The sequence below is a fragment of the Crinia signifera genome, chromosome 2, assembly GCF_055691185.1.
Source record: "Crinia signifera chromosome 2, ASM5569118v1, whole genome shotgun sequence".
Taxonomy (NCBI): domain Eukaryota; kingdom Metazoa; phylum Chordata; class Amphibia; order Anura; family Myobatrachidae; genus Crinia; species Crinia signifera.
Window position 1 is genome coordinate 97226385 of NC_139218.1, and position 24023 is coordinate 97250407.

The 24023-nt window shown below is 43.0% G+C and overlaps 1 protein-coding gene across 4 annotated transcripts in view; it reads left to right on the forward strand.

The window, feature by feature from the left end:
* Positions 1-24023, forward strand: part of SHROOM2 (shroom family member 2) — a 206126-nt gene that overhangs the window by 99246 nt on the left and 82857 nt on the right. For 2 of the 4 annotated variants that reach the window (XM_083172583.1, XM_083172582.1), the window contains exon 3: positions 23239-23343. The exons of the other annotated variants lie outside the window; for them this stretch is intronic. In XM_083172583.1, the coding sequence (XP_083028709.1) occupies positions 23239-23343 (105 nt within the window). The remainder of the gene's footprint in view (positions 1-23238; positions 23344-24023) is intronic. 4 annotated transcript variants of the gene reach the window in all.

Genomic DNA, 24023 nt, shown 5'->3' on the forward strand with positions numbered 1-24023 from the left:
ATCATGAAGTTCTATGGCGTCAGTTCTATTCAGAACGATGTGAAGAGCTGGGAGGGTGTTCCCGGCACTATTCTAATCCAAGCACTGCTAATGCCGACTAGTGGGTGCAAGCAGAAATCCAACAAAACTAGGGTGGTGATGCTGTTTTGTGCCCTAGCGCAATGCAAATGGCATCACAGGTGGTACTTAAGTCGTAAAATGCAGATATTCGCGACTTAACACCCGCGAGTACTGGCCTTCTCTGACCTAGCAGCGACTGATTTCGAAAACCTCTGGGCACTCCCTCCTTTCGGGATGCATGTGTGGTGGTGACTGATTCTATGTGGGTAAGCATTACAGCATGTTATACCTCTACAGTTAGTGGGCCAGTGGTACAGTGTGGCGTCATAGAACGTTACATGACTGCATCCACTTGACCGGTTTGGGAGGAGAGGGGCCGGGAAGGTTGGACACATGCCTGTATAATTTGTACAGTTTATGAAGGCAGCCTTGTGTCTGGTACGGTTTTCTCTCTTTCTCATTTGTATATATTGGAGCTGCTGGCATTACCCAGAAGATAAAAGACAGAAGGAAGGGGAAGTTAGGTTTAGGAACAAATATTACACAGGATAAAGGCTAATTTGTGATGACATGTGCAGTCTGTGGAATGTAAGGTCTATTGATCTTTAGATTTTAATATTCTTTTTATGATTTTATTAGCATAAATTGTGCAATTTTATGGTCTACCTTTATATAAGTACACAATAACCTAGCCAGTATGTATTGTAGAAATTCTGGAACTCTTTCTATTTAATTGTGAATTGTAACAAGTCTCTAGAATGCTGCTGATCCTGATTAAAAATTGATTGAGTGCTGTTATCTCTGTTGTGACAAAGCTGGTCTTACATCCTTTGTGTGACAAATACCCAGTGCCCATGGCAACCGAAAACACAGTGGATGGGTAATTTAAAGCCATACATAAATGCATGTAATGGTCCCACAGTAATGTATTGATTTCTGTATTGTGTCCAGGTCCGATTTTATATGCCTTCCAGTAAAATAGCAACCAGTTGCCAACCTATCATGCATTATTACATTTAAGCATCATTCCATTTTGTTTGTTCAGGTAAAATAAACATTTTTTTTCTGCATGTTGGTTGCTGTTTTCAGTTATGTAAAAGTTAGTTTTCAGTCAGTGAAACCAGAATTCTAATTCGTCAATGAAAAAAAACAACTGACAAAATATATTAGAAACTGTTTTCCTTGGCAATATACAATGACTGTTCCTTATTTTCTGCAAAAATGTGCTCTGCTTTACAGTCATAAGGATTTGTTTAATAGTAGCACATTGGCAGCCAAATGAAAACTGCACAAACAGTATAATTAATTTAAACAATGCTGGATTAACATTTTGTCCTAGAAAGAATTTACACAAGATAAAACCCTTGCAAACCACATAATCTGACCAGGTACAATAGCATTTTTTAAATAGTTTCTTGACATGAATTGTTTCTTTAAGCAAGATGTTTTTGGCAACTCGCGTTAAGGTATTTTGCCAAAAATGCCAAAAGAATTACTTAGAAAAATGTTTGGTACTTATGTAATATCTGGGCTCCCGTTTTTCTTATGAGACCGCGTCCCCTCGCGGGGCTCGCTGCGCTCGCCACGCTTCGGGCACGGTGGCTCGCTGCGCTCGCCACACTATATAAAATCAACTCCATGCGTAGTTGGATAGTAGGGGTATGAAAAAATGGTGTGCATTTAACATGGGAGCCCAGATAATACATAAGTACCAAATGTTTCATATAGACCAAAACATTTTCTACACATTAAAACTATAGAATAGGGCAGTCAAAGGGCAGTATTCAATGTGTAGAATCGCGATGTGCAGCGAATCCTGTTTAGGATTTGCTTCACAGTCGCCGTGTTCCGGAGGGCTGGAGCCTTCGCTGCCAGCCCTCTCTGACACAATATTCAATTCCGCAGGGGCTCGCTGCCCCTGCCGGCGAATGTTAACCGCCGCAGGGAGCCAGGGGAGATGGAAGTCTTCCTGCCTGCCACAGAATGTATGTGGGTGTGAGGAAAGCTCCCCGGGACCCAGGCAGCACAAGCTGCCACCCGGGAGAGCCAGCAGGGGACCGGGTACGAGCCGCTAAAACTGCTCCCGATCGTACATATGTAATGATTGGGAGCAGTGAATATAAAAAAAAAATTTATTAAATATATATTCATGTGCTGTAAGCACATGAATAAAAATAGCATGCACCTTCACAGAATAAAATTCCTGATTTTTTTTTTTTTTACACCAAATTTAAAAAAAAAAAAACTTTTATTTTAAAAGTTCACATTCCACTTCACCTTGAAAAGATGACGATGCTACACGGTGACACACGGCGAAAATCACTTAGAAAGCAATTCGCCATCTTCTCATTGAATACACTCACGGCGAATCACATTGAAAAACCCATTGAAAAACCACAGCGAATTGCAGAGACTATGAGACGGCGAATTGTCCGTCAATCACTGTTCGCAGATGGTGAAAAGTGCACGTTGAATAGGGTGATTCACTTTCTGACACAAAAAATCACCTTCCAAAGTGAAAATAGCACAAATTCGCCATGGCAAATTGGCCTCATTGAATACTGCCCAAAGACTGGATGACGCAGATGTTGGAGGGACTTATTTTGTAACCTTAACTTAAGGCCCCCATACACTGGTCCGAATTGTCTAAGGCACAAGTTGGACCTGATTTCCATTGAACTTCCCCAGCGGCTCCCCAGGAGTCCTTCAAGTGAAAACGGATATGATACATAGCAGGTGCTAAAAAGCCCCGTCGATGTGCACCTAACAGCTGCACCCTACGATTTATCTTTATGACTCTGGCCATATGTGCATGGCAGCACACATCGTGGCAATTTGGCCCGATTTCACAAAATTTTTGTCCCGATCCGTTGGAATAGGGGGAAAACAGGCCATATTGCACAAGTGTTAGGGGGCCTTTACACAACAGTGTATTCACAAAGCACAGGCATTGCTGGTCAACAAATGCAGAGACTGATACTGTAATTCATAAAGTATTGTGCATAACAATTTGTTCAGGAATGGTTTGAGGAACATGACAAAGTGTTTAAAGTGCTGACATGGCATTCATATTCCCCAGATCTCCATTTGATCGAGCATCTGTGGGGTGCGAATAACAAATCAGAGCCATTGCGACCCCATCGCACAATTTACAGAATGTAAAGGATCTTTTGTAAACGTCTAGTTTAGTGCCTGATACAAAACAGGACACCTTCAGAGGAGGTTTGGTCTTGTGGAGACCATTCCTTGTTGGGGTCACAAAGCTATTTTATGGATTATATTTTGACTTCCTTATCACGCTACAACAGATCACATTTCACTTTATTCCTAATTTAATTTGAGTATATTGGGTTGGTATTGGTCATGTCTGTAAATCCAATGAGTAGATGATCAATTTTGGCTATGTGTGATCATTTTCTGTCTGCATTTGGAGGCCCAAATGATGTCAGAAGTGACCCGGTTGCTTGTATAGCCTAATTGGGCTAATGCAGCCAAAGTTGACATTGATTCTGATGCTTTCCCCCATGTGGCCAGCTCAAGAATGAGCATTTCTTTACAAACTAAAACACCTTCCTGCATACTTGCCTACTTTTGAAAACTAGTTTCAGGGATATTACAGTTGGTAGTAGAATTTTGCATGGCGCCCTATTGAGGGTGTGTTATCCTCCACCCAAAGGGCGTCTCTAATTCCATATATGGAGATATTGTGAATAGAGATGGTCAGTGGTGGCTCCTACCTCATGGTAGGAGGGGGGCTGCCGCTGGCTGCGATGCCGGCTCCCCCTGCCACCACTGCTCCTCCTGGTCCCCGCTGCATTGTTCCAAGTGCTTTTACAATGATGAAAGGCACCGGTACTGGCGCATGCCCAGTACCAACCTCTGTACTGCGCATGTAGCCAGCTTCTATGGACTGCTGTCAACAGTCCTAGAAGTGAAATCACAGTCCGGAGCCTGTACAATATAGGGACCAGCACGTGGACAGTACTGTCGTAGGTACTGCGCATGTGCAGACCCGGGATTTTATCGGTTTCCATGTAGCAGCCCATAGAGGCATCCCAGAGGGAGTGAACACATCTCAATGGGACTGCCTTGGGTGACTGGCAGGTCGGACTTCCAATAGAAAGTCAGTGCCAGTCACAGTGAATTCTCACAGAATGCATTTGGCTTCACTACAGTGGAGGATTTTACCTGGGGGGGCTGAATTTTATTGTTGAATTTACCGGCCGGTATTTGTGTGTGAATTATTTAATTGTATTATTAAATAAAAAAAATCTTAATTGATTACCTGAATCAGCGCTGTCTCTAAAACCCATCCTACTCTTTACATGGGGGGGCTGCAACCCTGCAGCCCATACGTAAAAAACGCCACTGGAGATTGTGAATGTGGCACCTAGAAGCGTGGATGTGTACTGCTACATCTGTGAGGAATCTTTTTAAATGAAATATCCAAATTTAGATGAGCCCTAAAGCAGTTCGTAACAGCTGCTATACTTGCTAAAGGAAATGGTGCTGATGACTCAATGTAAATGTATCTATCTCTCATTCCTTTTTTTCCCCAAAAATGTAACAGTGTAATGTGGACTAGGTGTAATAAGGGAGATTACTAGACTAATGAGGTAGAGAGGGAGATTTCTGTTATTTCAGGGAGTCTCCTGCAGAATGCAGGAGGGTAGGCAACTATGCCTTACTGGATGGCTGGGTTTCAGGGCCTTGATTATTAACATTTTTTTGGACAGTGACAGATACATAGGTGTATTATATAGTTATTTTATTGTTTTAGGTTGCATACAACCTTAAAAATAGTACTTTTGAGATGTATATTTTGTAAAGGAAGCCAATGTAAGATCTGGGAAACTGGGACCCCTCACAACATCACAAATATATAATAAAAATGAAGAACCTCCTTTTTAGGTATACAGCAATCAGCTTACCACAAATTTAGTTTATTTGATATTGAAGGCATTCTTGCATGTATTGAATAGTTAAGATCTTGATATCCTTGGTTACTGCTCTGAGATTCCCTATACACATAGAGACCCCCAGTACAATCTCTCAATCCCCCTTCTCCATGGCCGGCTGTGGACACTGCCAGTTTCCTGGTTCCTGATCCCTGGGCGTGAGCAGAATCTTGTACCCAGGTCTTTTGCTTTTCCACTAGCCCAAATCCCAATTGATGCACAGTGGAAAAGCAGTATTATATGGCCCCAACCCCCTCTTTTATAATGTATACAGTGCTTTCACATTATTGCTTCTGTACTGTATAGATAATATTTTGCTGTAGGTAATCCTCTTTATTAACTGGAGCACAAATGTAATTATAGCCCCGCATAGTTTTACACAATCCTTTTAACATTCATAAAATGGTTTCTGACATTTACATTTTTGCCTTTCTTTCATAAAATGCTACAATTTATTTCATTGGCTTTCCTTTAAATCCACATGTATAAGCATGTATGAGTGCATCAAAAGAACGTTTAAATAGTTGTAGTGTGTAAGCTGGCAGCACTCTTTTTGAACTGTTCATGGGGTTATGGTACAAAGGGCGTACAGTGTGTAGGTTGACAACAAAAGGTCGACATGCACAAGTTTGAAATAGGCAAAAGGTAGACATAGAAATGGTCGACACGTGGAAAGGTCGACATGAGTTTTTAATGGTTTTTTTATGTCCGTTTGTAGATAACATCAAGTGGCTCCAAATAAGTGTACCACGTCCACTCGCATGGTTCACGTTGCTTCTGCCAACATTTTCCAGCAGTATTAAATACTATTGAGGAATACCTAAGCGTGTATGTACTGCAGTTCCGGATATATGAACTTCAGATAGAGGACAGACTGCACAGATAACCCATGCAACCAGTAGAGTTTCACAGATTGGCAGTGCTCACTTCGTCATCATCCACCACTATTGAGGTCATGCGGCCCTGTGCATACAGATTAGCACAAATCTCTTCCCCACTTTTCGCCCAGTGGCACTGTGCACAGTTTTCGGTTTACTCCCCTTGAGTACAGTTGCAATTAAATATATCCTTTCCTATTCCATGTTATACAGTATAATACATACCAAATACACGAGTGCAGGTTTTATTAACCCCTTCATGACAGAGCCAGTTTGTGCCTTCATGACAGAGCCCTTTTTTTCAAATCTGACATGTCTCACTTAAGTGGGGATAACTTTTTTTTGCTTTTACTTATCCCAGTGATTTTGAGATTGTTTTCTCGTGACACATTGTACTTCAAGTTAGTGGTAAATTTTGGTCGATACAGTCTGTGTTTTTTGTGAAAAATACCAAAATATCGTGAAAAAATGGAAAATTTAGCAATATGCAAAATGTCACATTTTCTGCTTGTGAGACAAATAATCATACCACTCAAAATAGTTAATAACTAACAAAGACCATATGTCTACTTTATGTTGCAATCATTATTTCAACCTCCTTTTCATTTTTTTGGACACTAGGAGGCTTCAGATATGACTAGCAAATTCTCAAATTTTCAAGAAAATTTCAAACACTGATTTTTTTAGGGACCAGTTCAGTTCTGATGTGACTTTGAGGGACTTGTATGTGAGACACCCCCATAAATGATGCCATTTCAAAAACTGCACCCCTCACAGTATTCAAAACAGCATTTTGGAAGTTTGTTAACCCTTTAGGTGTTTCACAGGAATTAAAACAAAGTGTAGGTGAAATTTCAAAATTTCTTTTTTTTTGCAGAGTTTCAATTTTAATACATTTTTCTAACGAATACAGTAGATTTTACTAGAGAAATGTGACTAAAAATTGATTCCCCCAATTCTTTTGTTTTCAAAAATATCCTATATGTGGCCCTAGTGTGCACGTTGACCAAACCACAGGCTTCATAATAGAAGGAGCACCTACTTGATTTTGGAGCCTCCTTTTTATGAGATTTTTTTTTAGGCACCATGAAGGTTTCTAGGCACCATAAGTGCTAAAAGTTAGGAACCTCCCCCACAAGTCACCCCATTTTGCAATCTACACCCCTCAGGGAATTCATCTAGGGGTATAGTGTACATTTCAAACCCCCAGGGGTTTCACCAATTTTGGTACAACTGGGATGTGAAAATGGAAAATTACATTTTTTTACACAAACATGCAGTTCTGGCTCAAAATTTTTCATTTTCACAAGGAATGAAGGAGACAAAGCACCCCAAAATCTGTGCCCCAATTTCTCCCGAGTACGGCAATGCCTCACATGTGACCAAAAAATACCAGTTGGGCGCATGGCAGGACTCAGAAGGGAAGGAGTGATTTTTGGATTTTGCAGCACAGATTTTGGTGGAATAAATGGTGGGTGCTATGATGCACCAATACAGTGGAACCCCCCCACAAGTCACCCCATTTTGCAAAGTACACCCCTCAGGGAATTCATCTAGGGGTATAGTGTACATTTCAAACCCCCAGGGGTTTCACCAATTTTGATACAACTGGGCAGTGAAAATGAAAAATTACATTTTTTTACACAAAAATGCAGTTCTGGCTCAAAATTTTTCATTTTCACAAGGAATGAAGGAGACAAAGCACCCCAAAATCTGTGCCCCAATTTCTCCCGAGTACGGCAATGCCTCACATGTGACCAAAAAATACCAGTTGGGCGCATGGCAGGACTCAGAAGGGAAGGAGTGATTTTTGGATTTGGCAGCACAGATTTTGGTGGAATAAATGGTGGGTGCTATGATGCACCAATACAGTGGAACCCCCCCACAAGTCACCCCATTTTGCAAAGTACACCCCTCAGGGAATTCATCTAGGGGTATAGTGTACATTTCAAACCCCCAGGGGTTTCACCAATTTTGATACAACTGGGCAGTGAAAATGAAAAATTACATTTTTTTACACAAAAATGCAGTTCTGGCTCAAAATTTTTCATTTTCACAAGGAATGAAGGAGACAAAGCACCCCAAAATCTGTGCCCCAATTTCTCCCGAGTACGGCAATGCCTCACATGTGACCAAAAAATACCAGTTGGGCGCATGGCAGGACTCAGAAGGGAAGGAGTGATTTTTGGATTTGGCAGCACAGATTTTGGTGGAATGAATGGTGGGTGCCATGTTGCATTAGCAAGATTCCCAAAGCACCAATACAGTGGAACCCCCCCACAAGTCACCCCATTTTGCAAAGTACACCCCTCAGGGAATTCATCTAGGGGTATAGTGTACATTTCAAACCCCCAGGGGTTTCACCAATTTTGATACAACTGGGCAGTGAAAATGAAAAATTACATTTTTTTACACAAAAATGCAGTTCTGGCTCAAAATTTTTCATTTTCACAAGGAATGAAGGAGACAAAGCACCCCAAAATCTGTGCCCCAATTTCTCCCGAGTACGGCAATGCCTCACATGTGACCAAAAAATACCAGTTGGGCGCATGGCAGGACTCAGAAGGGAAGGAGTGATTTTTGGATTTGGCAGCACAGATTTTGGTGGAATGAATGGTGGGTGCCATGTTGCATTAGCAAGATTCCCAAAGCACCAATACAGTGGAACCCCCCCACAAGTCACCCCATTTTGCAAAGTACACCCCTCAGGGAATTCATCTAGGGGTATAGTGTACATTTCAAACCCCCAGGGGTTTCACCAATTTTGATACAACTGGGCAGTGAAAATGAAAAATTACATTTTTTTACACAAAAATGCAGTTCTGGCTCAAAATTTTTCATTTTCACAAGGAATGAAGGAGACAAAGCACCCCAAAATCTGTGCCCCAATTTCTCCTGAGTACGGCAATGCCTCACATGTGACCAAAAAATACCAGTTGGGCGCATGGCAGGACTCAGAAGGGAAGGAGTGATTTTTGGATTTGGCAGCACAGATTTTGGTGGAATGAATGGTGGGTGCCATGTTGCATTAGCAAGACTCCCAAAGCACCAATACAGTGGAACCCCCCCACAAGTCACCCCATTTTGCAAACTACACTCCTCAGGGAATTCATCTAGGGGTATAGTGTACATTTCAAACCCCCAGGGGTTTCACCAATTTTGGTACAACTGGGCTGTGAAAATGAAAAATTACATTTTTTTACACAAAAATGTACTTCTGGCTCAAAATTTTTCATTTTCACAAGGAATGAAGGAGACAAAGCACCCCAAAATCTGTGCCCCCATTTCTCCAGAGTACGGCAATGCCTCACATGTGACCAAAAAATACCAGTTGGGTGCATGGCAGGACTCAGAAGGGAAGGAGTGATTTTTGGATTTTGGAGCACAGATTTTGGTGGAATGAATGGTGGGTGCTATGTTGCATTACCAATACAGTGGAACCCCCCCACAAGTGACCCCATTTTGCAAACTACACCCCTCAGGGAATTCATCTAGGGGTATAGTGTACATTTCAAACCCCCAGGGGTTTCACCAATTTTGGTACAACTGGGCTGTGAAAATGAAAAATTACATTTTTTTACACAAAAATGTACTTTTGGCTCAAAATTTTTCATTTTCACAAGGAATGAAGGAGACAAAGCACCCCAAAATCTGTGCCCCCATTTCTCCAGAGTACGGCAATGCCTCACATGTGACCAAAAAATACCAGTTGGGTGCATGGCAGGACTCAGAAGGGAAGGAGTGATTTTTGGATTTTGGAGCACAGATTTTGGTGGAATGAATGGTGGGTGCTATGCTGCATTACCAATACAGTGGAACCCCCCCACAAGTGACCCCATTTTGCAAACTACACTCCTCAGGGAATTCATCTAGGGGTATAGTGTACATTTCAAACCCCCAGGGGTTTCACCAATTTTGGTACAACTGGGCTGTGAAAATGAAAAATTACATTTTTTTTACACAAAAATGTACTTCTGGCTCAAAATTTTTCATTTTCACAAGGAATGAAGGAGACAAAGCACCCCAAAATCTGTGCCCCCTATTTCTCCAGAGTACGGCAATGCCTCACATGTGACCAAAAAATACCAGTTGGGTGCATGGCAGGACTCAGAAGGGAAGGAGTGATTTTTGGATTTTGGAGCACAGATTTTGGTGGAATGAATGGTGGGTGCTATGTTGCATTACCAATACAGTGGAACCCCCCCACAAGTGACCCCATTTTGCAAACTACACCCCTCAGGGAATTCATCTAGGGGTATAGTGTACATTTCAAACCCCCAGGGGTTTCACCAATTTTGATACAACTGGGCAGTGAAAATGAAAAATTACAGAAGGGAAGGAGTGATTTTTGGATTTTGCAGCTCAGATTCTGGTGGAATGAATGGTGGGTGCTATGTGGCATTAGCAAGACCCCCGAAGCACGGTGAAATGATGAACCTAATAATCCATAGATGTGTGGTATATTTTGAAACACTCCTTTATACATAGGCCGGGTTTGTCGGGGCAAGTTTCACAGTGGAAAATAGTTTCCTTTCTTATTCCCTTTTTATAGCAAACTTTGCACCTTTTTTGTGTCCTTCCCTTTCTTGCAGTGGAGGGGATTTCGTTGGGAAAATGCTGCCCTGGTACAATACGGGGGCCAGTACTAGAAGTACTGGGGCCCTCTGCCTGCTGGTTCCCAAATATTAGGCCCTTTATGACTTCCTCTTGAAAGTGCATAAATGTCCCCCTCTGGCCGGTAGAACGGAATAGCACGTAAGCGTTATACAGTGCCATCTGGATGATATACACGGCCAGCTTCTTGTACCAGATATTTGTTTTCCGCAGGGCACTGTACGGCTTCAGTACCTGATCTGAAAGATCCACTCCGCCCATGTACTTATTGTAATCTAGGATACAATTTGGTTTTGAGGTGTGGGTACTGGTACCTCGTACAGGGATGGAGGTGGTACTGTCTCCGTGAATTGTTGTCAGTATAAGGACATCCCTCTTGTCCTTATATTTGACCAACAACATATTTTCGGTGCATATTCCCCTGCTTTCACCCCTTCTCATTACTTGGGCAATGTGCGTTTTTGGGAGGCCTCTTTGGTTCTTACGCACAGTACCGCAAGCTGCTGTACCTCTTGAACCAAGGGCCTTAAACAGGGGGATGCTGGTGTAAAAGTTATCCACATAGAGGTGATAACCCTTATCCAGGAAGGGGTGCATTAAATCCCAGACAATTTTTCCACTAACACCTACGAGGGAGGGGGGGCATTCTGGCGGTTCAATTCTTGAATCCTTCCCTTCATATACCCTAAACTTGTGGGTGTACCCTGTGGTGCTTTCACACAGCTTATACATTTTTATGCCATACCTTGCCCTCTTACTGGGAAGGTACTGGCGGAATTTAACCCTTCCTTTAAAATGTATAAGGGACTCGTCAATGCTAATACATTTATCAGGGATGTATAGCTCTGCAAATTTGGCACTGAAATGATCAATGACCGGCCTGACTTTGAATAGCCTGTCAAAGGTGGGATCATCTCTGGGTGGGCACTGTGCATTATCGGTGTAATGTATAAATTTATGGATTGCCTCAAAACGAGTCCGAGTCATGGCCATACGGTAAAATGGGGTGCTGTACAGAACATCTGTACTCCAATATTGCCTAATTTGTGGCTTTTTTACTATGCCCATATGAAACACCAGACCCCAAAACGTCATCATCTCTACTGCATCTACAGGGGTCCACCTAGCAAATGATGACGTGGGGTTTTGAGCAATAAACTGCTGGGCATATAAATTAGTTTGGTCCACCATTAAATTTATAAAATCATCAGAGAAAAATAATTTGAAAAAGTCAATTTCTCTGAGACCTGTGGAATCAAATTGGATTCCTGGCATGGCCAAAAACTCAGGAACCTGGGGCTCAAAATTGTCTGGTGGTGGGGTCCATACGAGATCAATTATTGGGGGGGGGGTCTCAGCTTCTCTACGGGGGCATCTTTGAGGGGGTCCCTCATCACCAGAGGAGGAAGAGGAGCTTAAGACGAATCCTTCAAATTCCCCGCTTGCCTCACTGGCTGTGTCAGAATCAGAAGCAAGCATGGCATATGCCTCCTCCACTGAATACATTCTTCTGGATGACTGGGATGACATTTGGGATGACATTTTTATTTTTGTGTTACTGGTAGTGAAATGTTTCAACACGTGTATAGTGTAGGGGGGGGTACAAACTTTATTTCAACCTGGGGGGTATGTAGTGTGTAGTGTGTATGTAGTGCAGAAAAAAAAAATACTTTATACAAAAAAAAAAAAATTGAAGGGGTTAAAAAAAAAAAAAAAAAGGTCCTGCGCCAAAAATTGAGCACAGATGTCGGTCAGTAACATCCATCACTGAACAGCGCTCAAAGGCAACAGGAATTTGATAAAAAAAAAAAAAAAATAGATCAACCCTGTGCCGAAAAAGCTGATCAGTGATGTACGTCACTGATCAGCGCACAGTGGCCACAGGACACCCACAAAATCACAATGTGTGTAAAAAAAAAATTAAAAAAAGACCACACAGCACCCACAAAAAAAAAAAAAAGGTGATCAGTGATGCGACACTGATTACCAGTGAGGGGCAGCAGGTGCACAACCTTTGGTGCAACTGGCAGCAACTGACAGGTATATATAAAAAAAAAAAACCTCTGCGCCCCCAAAAAGTTGCTGATCACCTCAGATATAGTGATCAGCACAAAAGGCGGGGGTAGCAGACACAAAATATACACTCTCTATCACTCTCTGTCACTATCTCTCTCTATCTCTCACTATCTATCACTATCTATCACTATCTATCACACTGCAGCAGCAGCACTGACAGTTATATGTATAAAAAAAAACCTGCACCCCCAAAAAGGGGGGGTAGCAGACACAAAATATACACTCTCTATCACTCTCTGTCACTATCTCTCTCTATCTCTCACTATCTATCACTATCTATCACTATGACACTGCAGCAGCAGCACTGACAGTTATATATATAAAAAAAAACCTGCACCCCCAAAAAGGGGGGGTAGCAGACACAAATCTCTCTATCTCTCACTATCTATCACTATCTATCACTATCTCTCACTATCTATCACTATGACACTGCAGCAGCAGCAGTGACAGTTATTTATATATAAAAAAACCCTGCACCCCCAAAAAGGGGGGGTAGCAGACACAAAATATAGCTCTCTCTGTCACTATCTCTCTATCTCTCTCTATCTCTCTCTCTCTATCTCTCTATATCTCTATCACACTGCAGCAGCAGCAGGAAGTCTCAGGAAGTCAGATCCAGGAAGCGTCCAGCACGCTACAAGCAGTGATCAAGTGATCAGGTAAGGTATTTGCAAGGATCAGGTAAGTATTAGCAAGGATCAGGTCAGTATCACGGCAGATAGGCACGGTGACCGCTCTGCACGCTACTCCAGACCGGAATGGCGTCTGCAGCGCAGTCACCGTTAGTTTAAATGTCGCGCCTTGGCTGTGATTGGTCCGTGGGTCCCACGGACCAATCACAGCCTTGGGGGCAGGTGGGGTGAGGGTGGGGTGAGGTGTCATCGTCACCGATGACCCCCTCATGCCCCCTGACGCCCGGCGGTGATTGACACCTGTGTTACCAAGCGTCTGATTCGCTGGTAACACAGGAAAACGCTGTGAATGGCTGTTCACACTGAACAGCCAATCACAGCGATCGCCGATGGGGGGGGGCGGCATCGCAGCCCCCCCTGGGCATGCAGGGACATGTCTGCTGTCAGGGACAGCAGACATCGTCCCTCTGTCACTGCGTCTCGAGACGCAGTGACAGTTTAAAGTCATGACGTGTATATATACGTCATGTGTCGGGAAGTACTTCCCGGCCCATGACGTATATATACGTCATGTGTCGGGAAGTACTTCCCGGCCAAGACGTATATATACGTCAAATGTCGTGAAGGGGTTAAAAGTGGTTCAGTAGTTTTTAAATTAATACGGACTAATTCCGTTTAGGAACGTGATGCACTATGGGGGGTCATTCATGTGCTGTTGCACGTGAGACCTTCAGCGCAAAGTACTGATTTTCAGCACTTTGCGCATGTTGCATAGTTTGCAGGCTATCTGTCTGATGCCATTTATAGGCAGCAACCCGCTTTGGAAAACGGTCACTAGGTCTACAAGCATTAGGTTGACACCACTAGGTTGACATGCATTAAGGTGGGAGAATAAAATAGTGTGCCAAGCGCAGCGAGGCACTTTGCCCGAACCATGGCGAGCGCAGTGGTGCTACGTTTCAGTGTTCATGTTAACTGTGTTGAAAATCGGGACAAATAAAGTGAAAAACCCCATGTAGTGTGCAAAAAAAGGAGGCATGTTGCCATCGCTTAGGGGATGGGAAGAGGCAAGGGATCTCCCTTGCCCAATGGTGTTAAAGCACAGGTCGAATCACTACTGCAGCAAAACGCATCTTCATGCAATATACAGTTTCTGCTGCATTGCATTATATTTGAACACTATCATCGCGGCTTCGAAGGACTTGCCTCAACTTGAATGGTTAGAAAGTTACATGCTTAACTTATCCATTCTATTTAACTCTGTCTCTAACATACACACTATCACATCATGCTCACCAAACTGCTACTTCTCATTTCATTACATGGAATTCTCACCAAACTTCATCCATCCTATAATCTCGCTGGCACTTACTACTATGTGCACATTGCTCCTTCTGTTATCTATTACCATCTAATAAATGAGCTTTTTTACTCACTTCTCTACTTGTACTTTCACATCCACATCTGACTACCAGCTTAAATCTGCCCTATTGAATGCAGGCTCTGTTTAGAATTAACATCCATCCTCGACCTCTTCATCTCTGACCACTTCACCCTGCTGGCTATTGCAGAAACCTGGCTCACACAATCAGACACGGCCTCGCCTGCAGCACTGTAACATGTTGGTTTCCACTTCACTCACACCTCCATGCCTGGTAACTTAAAGTTGGTGGGGTAGTTATATTACTGTCAAATGCCTTCAGATACTCCGTTCTACCACCAGTTCCTTCACTCACATTCACATCAGTTGACGTTCACTCTTTTAGGATTTTTCCCCTTTGTCTCTGCGTGTTGCTGCTATCTGTCCCCCACCTGGGTTTCACAAACCTCAATTTCTGGAAGATTTCTCTGCCTGGCTCCCCCTCTTATTATCCTCTGACATCTCCACTATCATCTTGGGTGACTTCAATATCACTATTGAGAGTCCACAATCTCTGTATGCTTCCAAACTCCTCTCTGTAACCTCCTCTCTTGGCCTCTCCCAGTGGTCTGACTCCTCTACTCATGAGGAAGACCACTGCCTAGACCTTGTTTTCACCAGGCTGTGCTCAGTCTCTGATTTTACTAACACTCCATTCCCTCTCTCTGATCACAACCTCATAACCCTCTCACTCTGCTCCATTATCCCAAGCTCACTGACATTGAAATCAAGCAAGCCTCCTCTAACCCGCAGAAATACCAACGCAATTAACTTTCCACAACTTTCCACCTCTCTGCAACAACAGCTCTCACCAATTTCTACATTTATGTCTCCTGACTATGCTGTTTCTCACCTGTACCAGACTCTTGAAACAGCCCTTGATGAAGTGGCTCCAGCTTCCCATTACATCCCATGCAGGCTTAAATGGCAACCGTGGCATTCCAAAATAACAAGACAACTACGAAATCAGTCACGTAAAGTAGAACGCCAATGGCGTAAATATTGTAATCTGAGTGATTTATTCACAAATAAGACTATTTACCACTCCTACTGCAAACAAACATACTTCCAATCTCTCATCTCTTCTCATGCCACCAACCCTAAGTGACTTTTTAACAAATTTAGGTCTCTGCTGTACCCTCCCCCTCCTCCGCCACCAGCTACCATCAGTGCACAAGAACTTGCTTTCTATTTTAAGGAAAAGATTGATAACATCCAAGATGAAATGGTATACTCTTCTGCAGCCTCTAACCTACTTACTTCCCCACCTGAACCCTCTGGCACTTTCTCTTCATTTGCGCCCACAAATGAAAAAAAAGTGTCCATACTCTTCTTATCCTCCTACTCCACTACCTCTCCTCCTGATCCTATTCCTGCTCAAGTCATTAAAACTCTATCTCCTGTGCTTATCCCAACCTTAACTAGAATCTCCAATCTCTCTCTTGCTACTGGTACTTTTCCTTCTCTTTTCAAACATGCAGTGATTACTCCCATTCTGAGAAAAACACAATTCTGACCCTAACTCTCTCTCTCTAACTACCATCCTATCACTCAGCTCCCATGCCTCTCCAAGATAGACTTGTCTACTCTCGACTCACATACTTTCTTAACTCTCACACCGTATTAGACTCACTTCAGTCATGCTTCTGTTCCCAACACTCCGCTGAGACAGTACTGACTAAAGTGGTGGATAATCTGGTCACTGTTAAGTCCAAAGGCCATTGCTCACTACTTATTCTTCTAGATCTTTCTGCTGTGTTTGACACTGTTGAACACACACTTCTCATACAAACACTACACTACCTAACCTAGGTCTTAACGAAACAGCCCTTTCCTGGTTCTCATCTTACCTATTTGATCGCTCTTTTAGTGTTCTCTTCTCTGACTCTACTCCTCTTCACTGCCTCTGTCAGTCGGAGTTCCACAAGGCTCGGTTTTAGGTTCTCTGCTTTTCTCAATCTATACCTCATCTCTTGGCAAACCAATCAGCTCTTTCAGATTTCAGTATCACTTGTATGTGGATGGTACTGAAATGTCACCAGTGGTTTTGGGCCGAGTCTCTGAATGCCTCTCTGCCATCTCATCTTGGATGTCTTCTCACCACCTCAAACTCAATATTTCCTAAACAGAATTAATTGTATTTCCACCAGCCAAGAATAGTTACCATCCTGATAGCTCCATAACTGTTGACAACTCGACAATCTACCCTACCCCACAAGCTTGTTGCCTGGGATCATCCTCGTCTCTGAACTGTCCTTTGTTCCCCACATTCAATCTGTCTCCAAATGTTGCATGCCTCAAAAAAAACCATATCCAAAATATGACCCTATCTTACACAAGACTCTACTAAATCTCTTATCCATGCACTCATATCCTGCATTCACTATTGCAATAGTCTCCTAATTGGTCTTCCCAAGAACAGACTCTCGCCATTGCAATCCATTCTAAATGCTGCTGCTAGGCTGATCTTCCTAGCAAGATGCTCATCGCCTGCTGATCCACTATTTTACCGTTTTCAATATAAAATACGGTACTCTTTACTTAGAAGGGCGCCCATCTCGGCCATCTCGGGCATTGAATGCACTAAAAAATCGGGTGCGATGCGACAGACGAGATGCCCGAGATTTCCCATAGGGAACAATGTTAAATGTCTCAATTGACCCGATTTTCCTGTTCAATGCCTCAATTGACCCAATTTTTCCATAGGAAACAATGTTAAATGGGCCACAGAGGCCAAATAGGCACCCTGAAGTGAATAATGGGCACCCGAATTGTTAACGCCACCCCACGATCAACGTCAACCCGAAGCGTGGCGAGCGCAGCGAGCCCGCGAGGGGCGGCGGTACGCGTCCTACGACCTTTTCATACCCCCACTATCCACGTCGGCGTGGAGTTGAGAATAGAAAGTGTGGCGAGCGCAGCGAGCCACCGAGCCCGAAGCGTGGCGAGCCCCGCGAGGGGACGCGGATACCTTCACAGGTATCCGCGTCCCCTCGCGGGCTTCACAGCTGTCCGCGTACCCTCGTGGGGCTCGCTGCGCTCGCCACGCTTCGGGCTCGGTGGCTCGCTGCGCTCGCCACACTTTCTATTCTCAACTCCACGCCGACGTGGATAGTGGGGGTATGAAAAGGTCGTAGGACGCGTACCGCCGCCCCTCGCGGGCTCGCTGCGCTCGCCACGCGTCGGGTTGACGTTGATCGTGGGGTGGCGTTAACAATTCGGGTGGCCATTATACACTTCAGGGTGCCTATTTGGCCTCTGTGGCCCATTTAACATTGTTTCCTATGGAAAAATCGGGTCCATTGAGGCATTGAACAGGAAAATTGGGTCAATTGAGACATTTAACATTGTTCCCTATGGGAAATCTCGGGCATCTCGTCGGTTGATCGCACCCGATTTTTTAGTGCATTCAATGTCCGAGATGCCCGAGATTTTTTACTAACGATGCCCACGATCAAAATCGTGGGCGCCCTTCTAAGTAAAGAGTACCTAAAATACTTCTACTAACATATAAAGCTATTAACCATACTACACCAGCATACAGTATATCTCTTTACTTATCTCAAAATTTCTCCCATCTCGACCACTCCACTCTGTACAAGATCTGAGTCTCTCTTTTGCAGGGATCACTAGCTCCCATTCACTATTACAGGACTTTCATCGGGCTGCTCCCATCCTATGGAATGTGCTTGACTCTCCACTAGCCTACAAACTTTCAAGTGTTGCCTGAAAACTCAACTCTTTAGGCAAGCCTATCATATTTAATTACCACACTCCTAACCCTCTGAGGCACTTATGTATTATGTAGCTTCCCTTCTGGACTTGTAACTTGGTGGGACTGCTATGCTATTACTGGTGCCTGTCCTTGTGTTTCCCTCCTATGTCCCTATAGATTGTAAGCTCGCAGCAGGGCCCTCCTATCTCCAAGTCTGTCTGTTGTTACCCAGTTTGATTTATCACAGTCAACAATTGTAAAGCACAACGAAATCTTTGGCGCTATATAAGAAACTGTAAATAAATAAATAAAATTGTATTTATACAAGTTGGCGATGACAATTTTTTTCAAATTTGTTTTATTTTAAATTACCCAATTAATGTTAGGCTCAGTGGCAGCTCTTACCTCTGCGGAGGAGAGGGGTTGCCGCCCCCTCCGCTGATCCCCACCACTGCGGTCACCTGCTGGTCCTGATCCCCATAATGGAACGAGCGTATACGCAGTAGCATATTCAGTACTGCGCATGCGCTAGCCCCCAGCCTCTATGGGCTGCTTCAGTACTGCGCATGCGCTAGCCCCCAGCCTCTATGGGCTGCTTCGGAAGCAGACCATAGAAGCGTATTGATGGTCCGGGGTCCGGCATGTGTGCAGTATAATGCGCTGTACTGCGCATACGTATAACTTGTTTCATGGGCTGCCCCGCAGCAGCCCATAGAGTGTCATCCCGGGTGGGAGGGAACAACTCCAAATGGATTGCCTTAGGGGACTGGCAAGTTTGAAATCACTGCCAGTCACAGCAAAGCCAGTGCAGTCTCACAGACTGCATTTGGCTTCACCAAGTGGTTAATTTAACTGTGGGTGGCTGCAGCCCATAGGTAAAAACCGCCAATGGTTAAACTTACTGTATCGTTTTTTGTGTAAGTCTCATGACAAAATGTTCAAATCCCACCATGCCCACGGCTGTGTGGAGTTTGTATGTTCTCCCTGTGCTTGTGTGGGTGTCCTCCGGGTACTCCGGTTTCCTTCCACAATCCAAATTATACTGGTAGGTTAATTGGCTCCCAACAAAATTAACTCTACAATGATTGTGTGCATGTGGTAGGGAACATAGATTGTAAACTCAAATGGGGCACTGAGGTGAATGTTAAAAAATACTATCTGTAAAGCATTGCAGAATATGTGTGTGCTATATAAATAACTGTTAATAAAAAAAATAATTATAATAATGTACAGTAGTGTGCCTAGATTGTAAGCTCTTCAGTGCAGGGCCCTCTTCCCTCCTGTCATCTAAGATCTCTTCTCTTCACATTTCACTCACAGCTACACTACACCCAAATCAAATAATCAGTGTACGTCTTTGACTACCAGCCCCTAGTAGTACGTATCAAGTCCTCACTATCTAAGAATACTTTACTGTGCTGTCAGTTCTGTGATTAGGCCACAAGAGGGCAGGGTTTAACTTATAAACAAACTGTAGTTAAACCTTGATGTTGGCTGCTTCCCATTACTGTTAGGCATACTTAGGGGAAGAAAACATAAAAGGGTGCTTTACAATATTTAACCCAACATTTCCAGTAAGTAAAACCGCTCAAAACAATACTTTCTTTATGTTTGTGAGTTCTGATGATCATATTTTTTGTACCATTTATTTTTTAGTGGCAGGCTGCTGACTGGTTCTAGAATGAGTATGGGGAGATTGAACTATATTACGTTTAACTAGTTATCAGTGTTGGCAGAAATTGCATAATATTTATGTACATGTTTGTATTTTTCATAACAGTTATTTGGTGCTATTGTAGTTACAAATAAATCTATTTTTTCTTTTGAATACTTAAACCATATAACCCAGGAGATTAGAACAGTGATCCTGCATGGGTGGTTTGAAAGTTTTATAAGAAGGAACTATAGGAGATGATATCTAGAAATATATTTTTGTAACCAAAGTAATAACAGAGTCAACATGTTGTTTTTCTGTTTTTAAAGGACCGACCATTCCAAACTAATTTGATGTGGAAGTAGATTGTAAACTGGATCTTGGCAGTGGATTTGATTTTGTTTGGATTTCATAAAACGCACTTAATGCAGATTGGTACTTTTGATAAAAGAAGGAGGGAAGCGTACTTTGGTTGATAACTGTCTGATAGCAAGTTTAGGGGTTGTAAATGGAATATATTCAGGCTGGGTTAAACATATATGGGTGATTGCCCTGTGGTTCTCATTGTCTGTATGTGGGGTCTCCACTAAGCTTTACATGGCTATCGACAATTTATATTTTAGGAGAAGGCAATAATTGTTCTAACTATACATTTAATGGAATGTAACTACCAGGAGGCTGGCAGCTGCCGTGAGAGCTAATACAATCCAGGGATGCAGAACACTGCATACAGATATGGCAATAAATAGAAATGTCATATAATTGACATTTGCTATGCTTTTTCCGAATATGGAGCTTAATTTAGACTGGATCGCAAAGCTCATTTTTTTTCCTCTAATGGATAAAACCATGTTGCACTGTAGGTGTGGTAAATGTACCATGTGCAAGGAGAAGTAGATTTGGGTGAGGTGTGTTAACACTGAAATCTATATTACAGTGTAAATCTAAAACAGGCAATATTTACCCTGCACAGAAACAAAATAACTCGCCCAAATTCAGTCTGAATTAGGCCCATGGGCACTGTGTATAATAAGACATAATGGGTGAGATTTAATAGGATGAGAGATTCAGAAAGTGAGAGATTTTGTGAGAAATCTCCATATTTTTTTAAAGCGGCAATCATCTACACTGCAAAATCAGTTTGATTTTGCAGTGTAAATGATTGCGGCTTTAAAAAAACTGGAGATTTCTCACAAAATCTCTCACTTTCTGAATCTCTCATCCTATTAAATCTCACCCAATGTATCTTGAGAGGTTTAATCCCAGGTTACTTTATTAATAGGGTGAATAGTGGGTTTAAATTACGTTTTGGAAGACTATTGTGGTACACACTTTTACCACCATATGCATGCTGCCAGCGGTCAGAAGGTCGACTGTGACATCCCAAACATCATATTCCCAACACCTTTTAGATAAGTATGCTAACCCTCTTCCCATCACAGCCTAGCCCTATCTGTACCCCCTTACTGCCTAACCCTATTTCTTTGTACCTAACCTCCCTCAGTCTAAACCAAACCCGCCCCAGCATTCTTACAATCGAAATGCGACAGTGGGGATTCTGGTGCCGGTAATGGGGCAGATGTATTAAGCTTTAACAAGAGATAAATTCAAGTGTAATAAGGAGAGATAAATGTCCAGTCAATCAGCTCCTTACTGACTTTTTTCAAACACAGCCTGTAACATGGCAGTTGGCAGGTGATTGGCTGGACGTTTATCTCTCCTTCGGTGGGATGTACTAAAGGGTATATGCGGTAAACCGGGGGTTTTACCGCATTTTCCTATGTACCAATACCCGTCCACCCAGTCTTCGCCTGGCAGGGTATCCCCACCCTATAGAAGCCCCCCCCCCGCGCCCCCCCCTCCCGTCCTCCTTTGATCTAGTCCTCCCCCAGCAGGTGTCACAGCCGGGAGGACATCCGGCTGCAGGGGGGAGGAGGATACGCAGGGGGACACTGGCAGCCGCCGGGATGTGACGGAGACCCCCGCAGACCACATCACAGGTATCGCGGGGGTCTCCGTCACCGCAACCCGATGCTAGCCGCATATGTTAGTACATATGCGGTAGCATCGCGGCGGCTGGCAGGCGAAGGGTGGCGATGTATATTAATACATCCCGCCCCTTATCACCCTTGCATTTATCTCTTGTTAAAGCTTAATACATCTGCCCCATTGTCAGCAATGTTCGGTATGGTAACTAGATCCGAAATTTTCCTCAGCCTTCTATTTGCAGTAGCTGGTTGGAATCAAGCTCGTGATCTCGCGTCAGAATTCTAATCACTGTTCAACTATGGTGAATATAGAGTAGAAGATAAAGAATTTTGCCATCACTGTATAGAATTACATTTTAATTTTGTGTTGAGAAAAGTATATTGTGTTGCTGGAGGGCTTTTTTATGTTTAAGCATGTGCAATGTGCCCTGAGAACTGTGTTTTGGTTTAGCACCAGTGGCCCAATCTATGCACTCTATGGTGCCTGGCTGATAGCTGCCACAAACTGATAGCTTGCCTCAGTTGGCAGAGAGGTGCACTGTGTAGGATGTAGATTCTGTCTTCCTAGCACAAAGCCTGTCCTCTCTATAAATGTTTTTGTCACTACAGTATAATTTATTCCTTAGATTTGTTAAGAGTGTGAAGGATCATTGGCAGATTGTGTGACACTTTTTTTTTAGTACTTGCTCTGAGTGAATATAATAGTGAAGTACAATATGGCTGTGGAGAAGCTCCATTAAAAATAAAGGCAAACCATAGACAGCTCAAGTTTGGTACAAATTCAAGTGCAAATGCCTCAGAACCGCAAGATATTGCCTTCCATTACCACATTCTCATTCCGGCAATTTTCACACATTTCCTAAAACTAGATTCTTCTACTCTTTTTACCTCACACATCCCTCCTCTCTGCCTGTGTAAAGTTATTCTCTGCAAACACTGCTTTCTTGTTCAGCAAGCCCACGTGAATTGAAAATTTACAGTAGATGCACTTAAGCCAATGCCTGTGTGGCAAGTATAAAGCCTATTCTGCACTAGGCAGCTGATGCCTTGTTAGCCAGCGCCACAGAACAAGCAGAAATTAATTTCTTCAGCAGAATAGTATCCTGTACTGTAAGTCATACCATTTATGTGCTTCATTACAACACTTGGGGCACGTCAATGTAGCACTGAAGAAGTGCCAGTTTTACTTTCATTGGTTCTACAACTCAGACTGGTTTGTCCCTTTTATTGCTTGCCCGCTCAGGACAAGGCAGGTGGTGGTGAATATTCTAACAAAGAACATGCCATCAGATAAAGATCTACTGGTGGCCAGGAGTTTTCTCATGAACGTCTTGAGAAGTTCTATGAGGTACAGTATCGATGTACAATGCATCGTCCTTGTCATGTGATGATGTGTGCTTGGTAGTAACCTCATAGTGCCCTTTGTGTCCTTATTGTGCTTTTGTTGTAATGTACTGTACTGTAGTTCTAGTGGTATTGGTGTGATAGTTTTTGGACTGTTACATACATTTCATATACTAGCGTTATCTATAGTGCTGCTGTAGTCTGACCGCTGCTGATACTAGAAACCATTATCCACTGATAGCACTTGGTGCTCCAAAAAAACAAAAACAAAAAAACACCTAATAATAATATTCCCTGTTCAGGCCTAAATATATTGATAGTAACGATGCGGTCTTGCTGGAAGTGTATAACTAAAGAGCCTAAAAAAGCAAATTCAATACTACAACAGCTTGTATTCATGTAGGTAATCATGTTACATGCTATGTCCAGAATCCTGAGTTCTGTCTCTTAGGATTTCTTAAGTATATGTTTTGTAACTTAACAACCGTTCTTTTTTTATATTTGATTTAATTTAGATACATGTACTGTATTAAGGCAGATATGTCACAAGCCAGTGCTTGTACAGTTCAGGAGGGTGTGGATGGAAAGGTCTACAGTGTCTAGGTCACAGGTTCTCAAAGTCAATCCTCAGGACCCCACACAGTGCATGTCTCCAGCAGAATCAAGTGAAATTATTTTTTATAA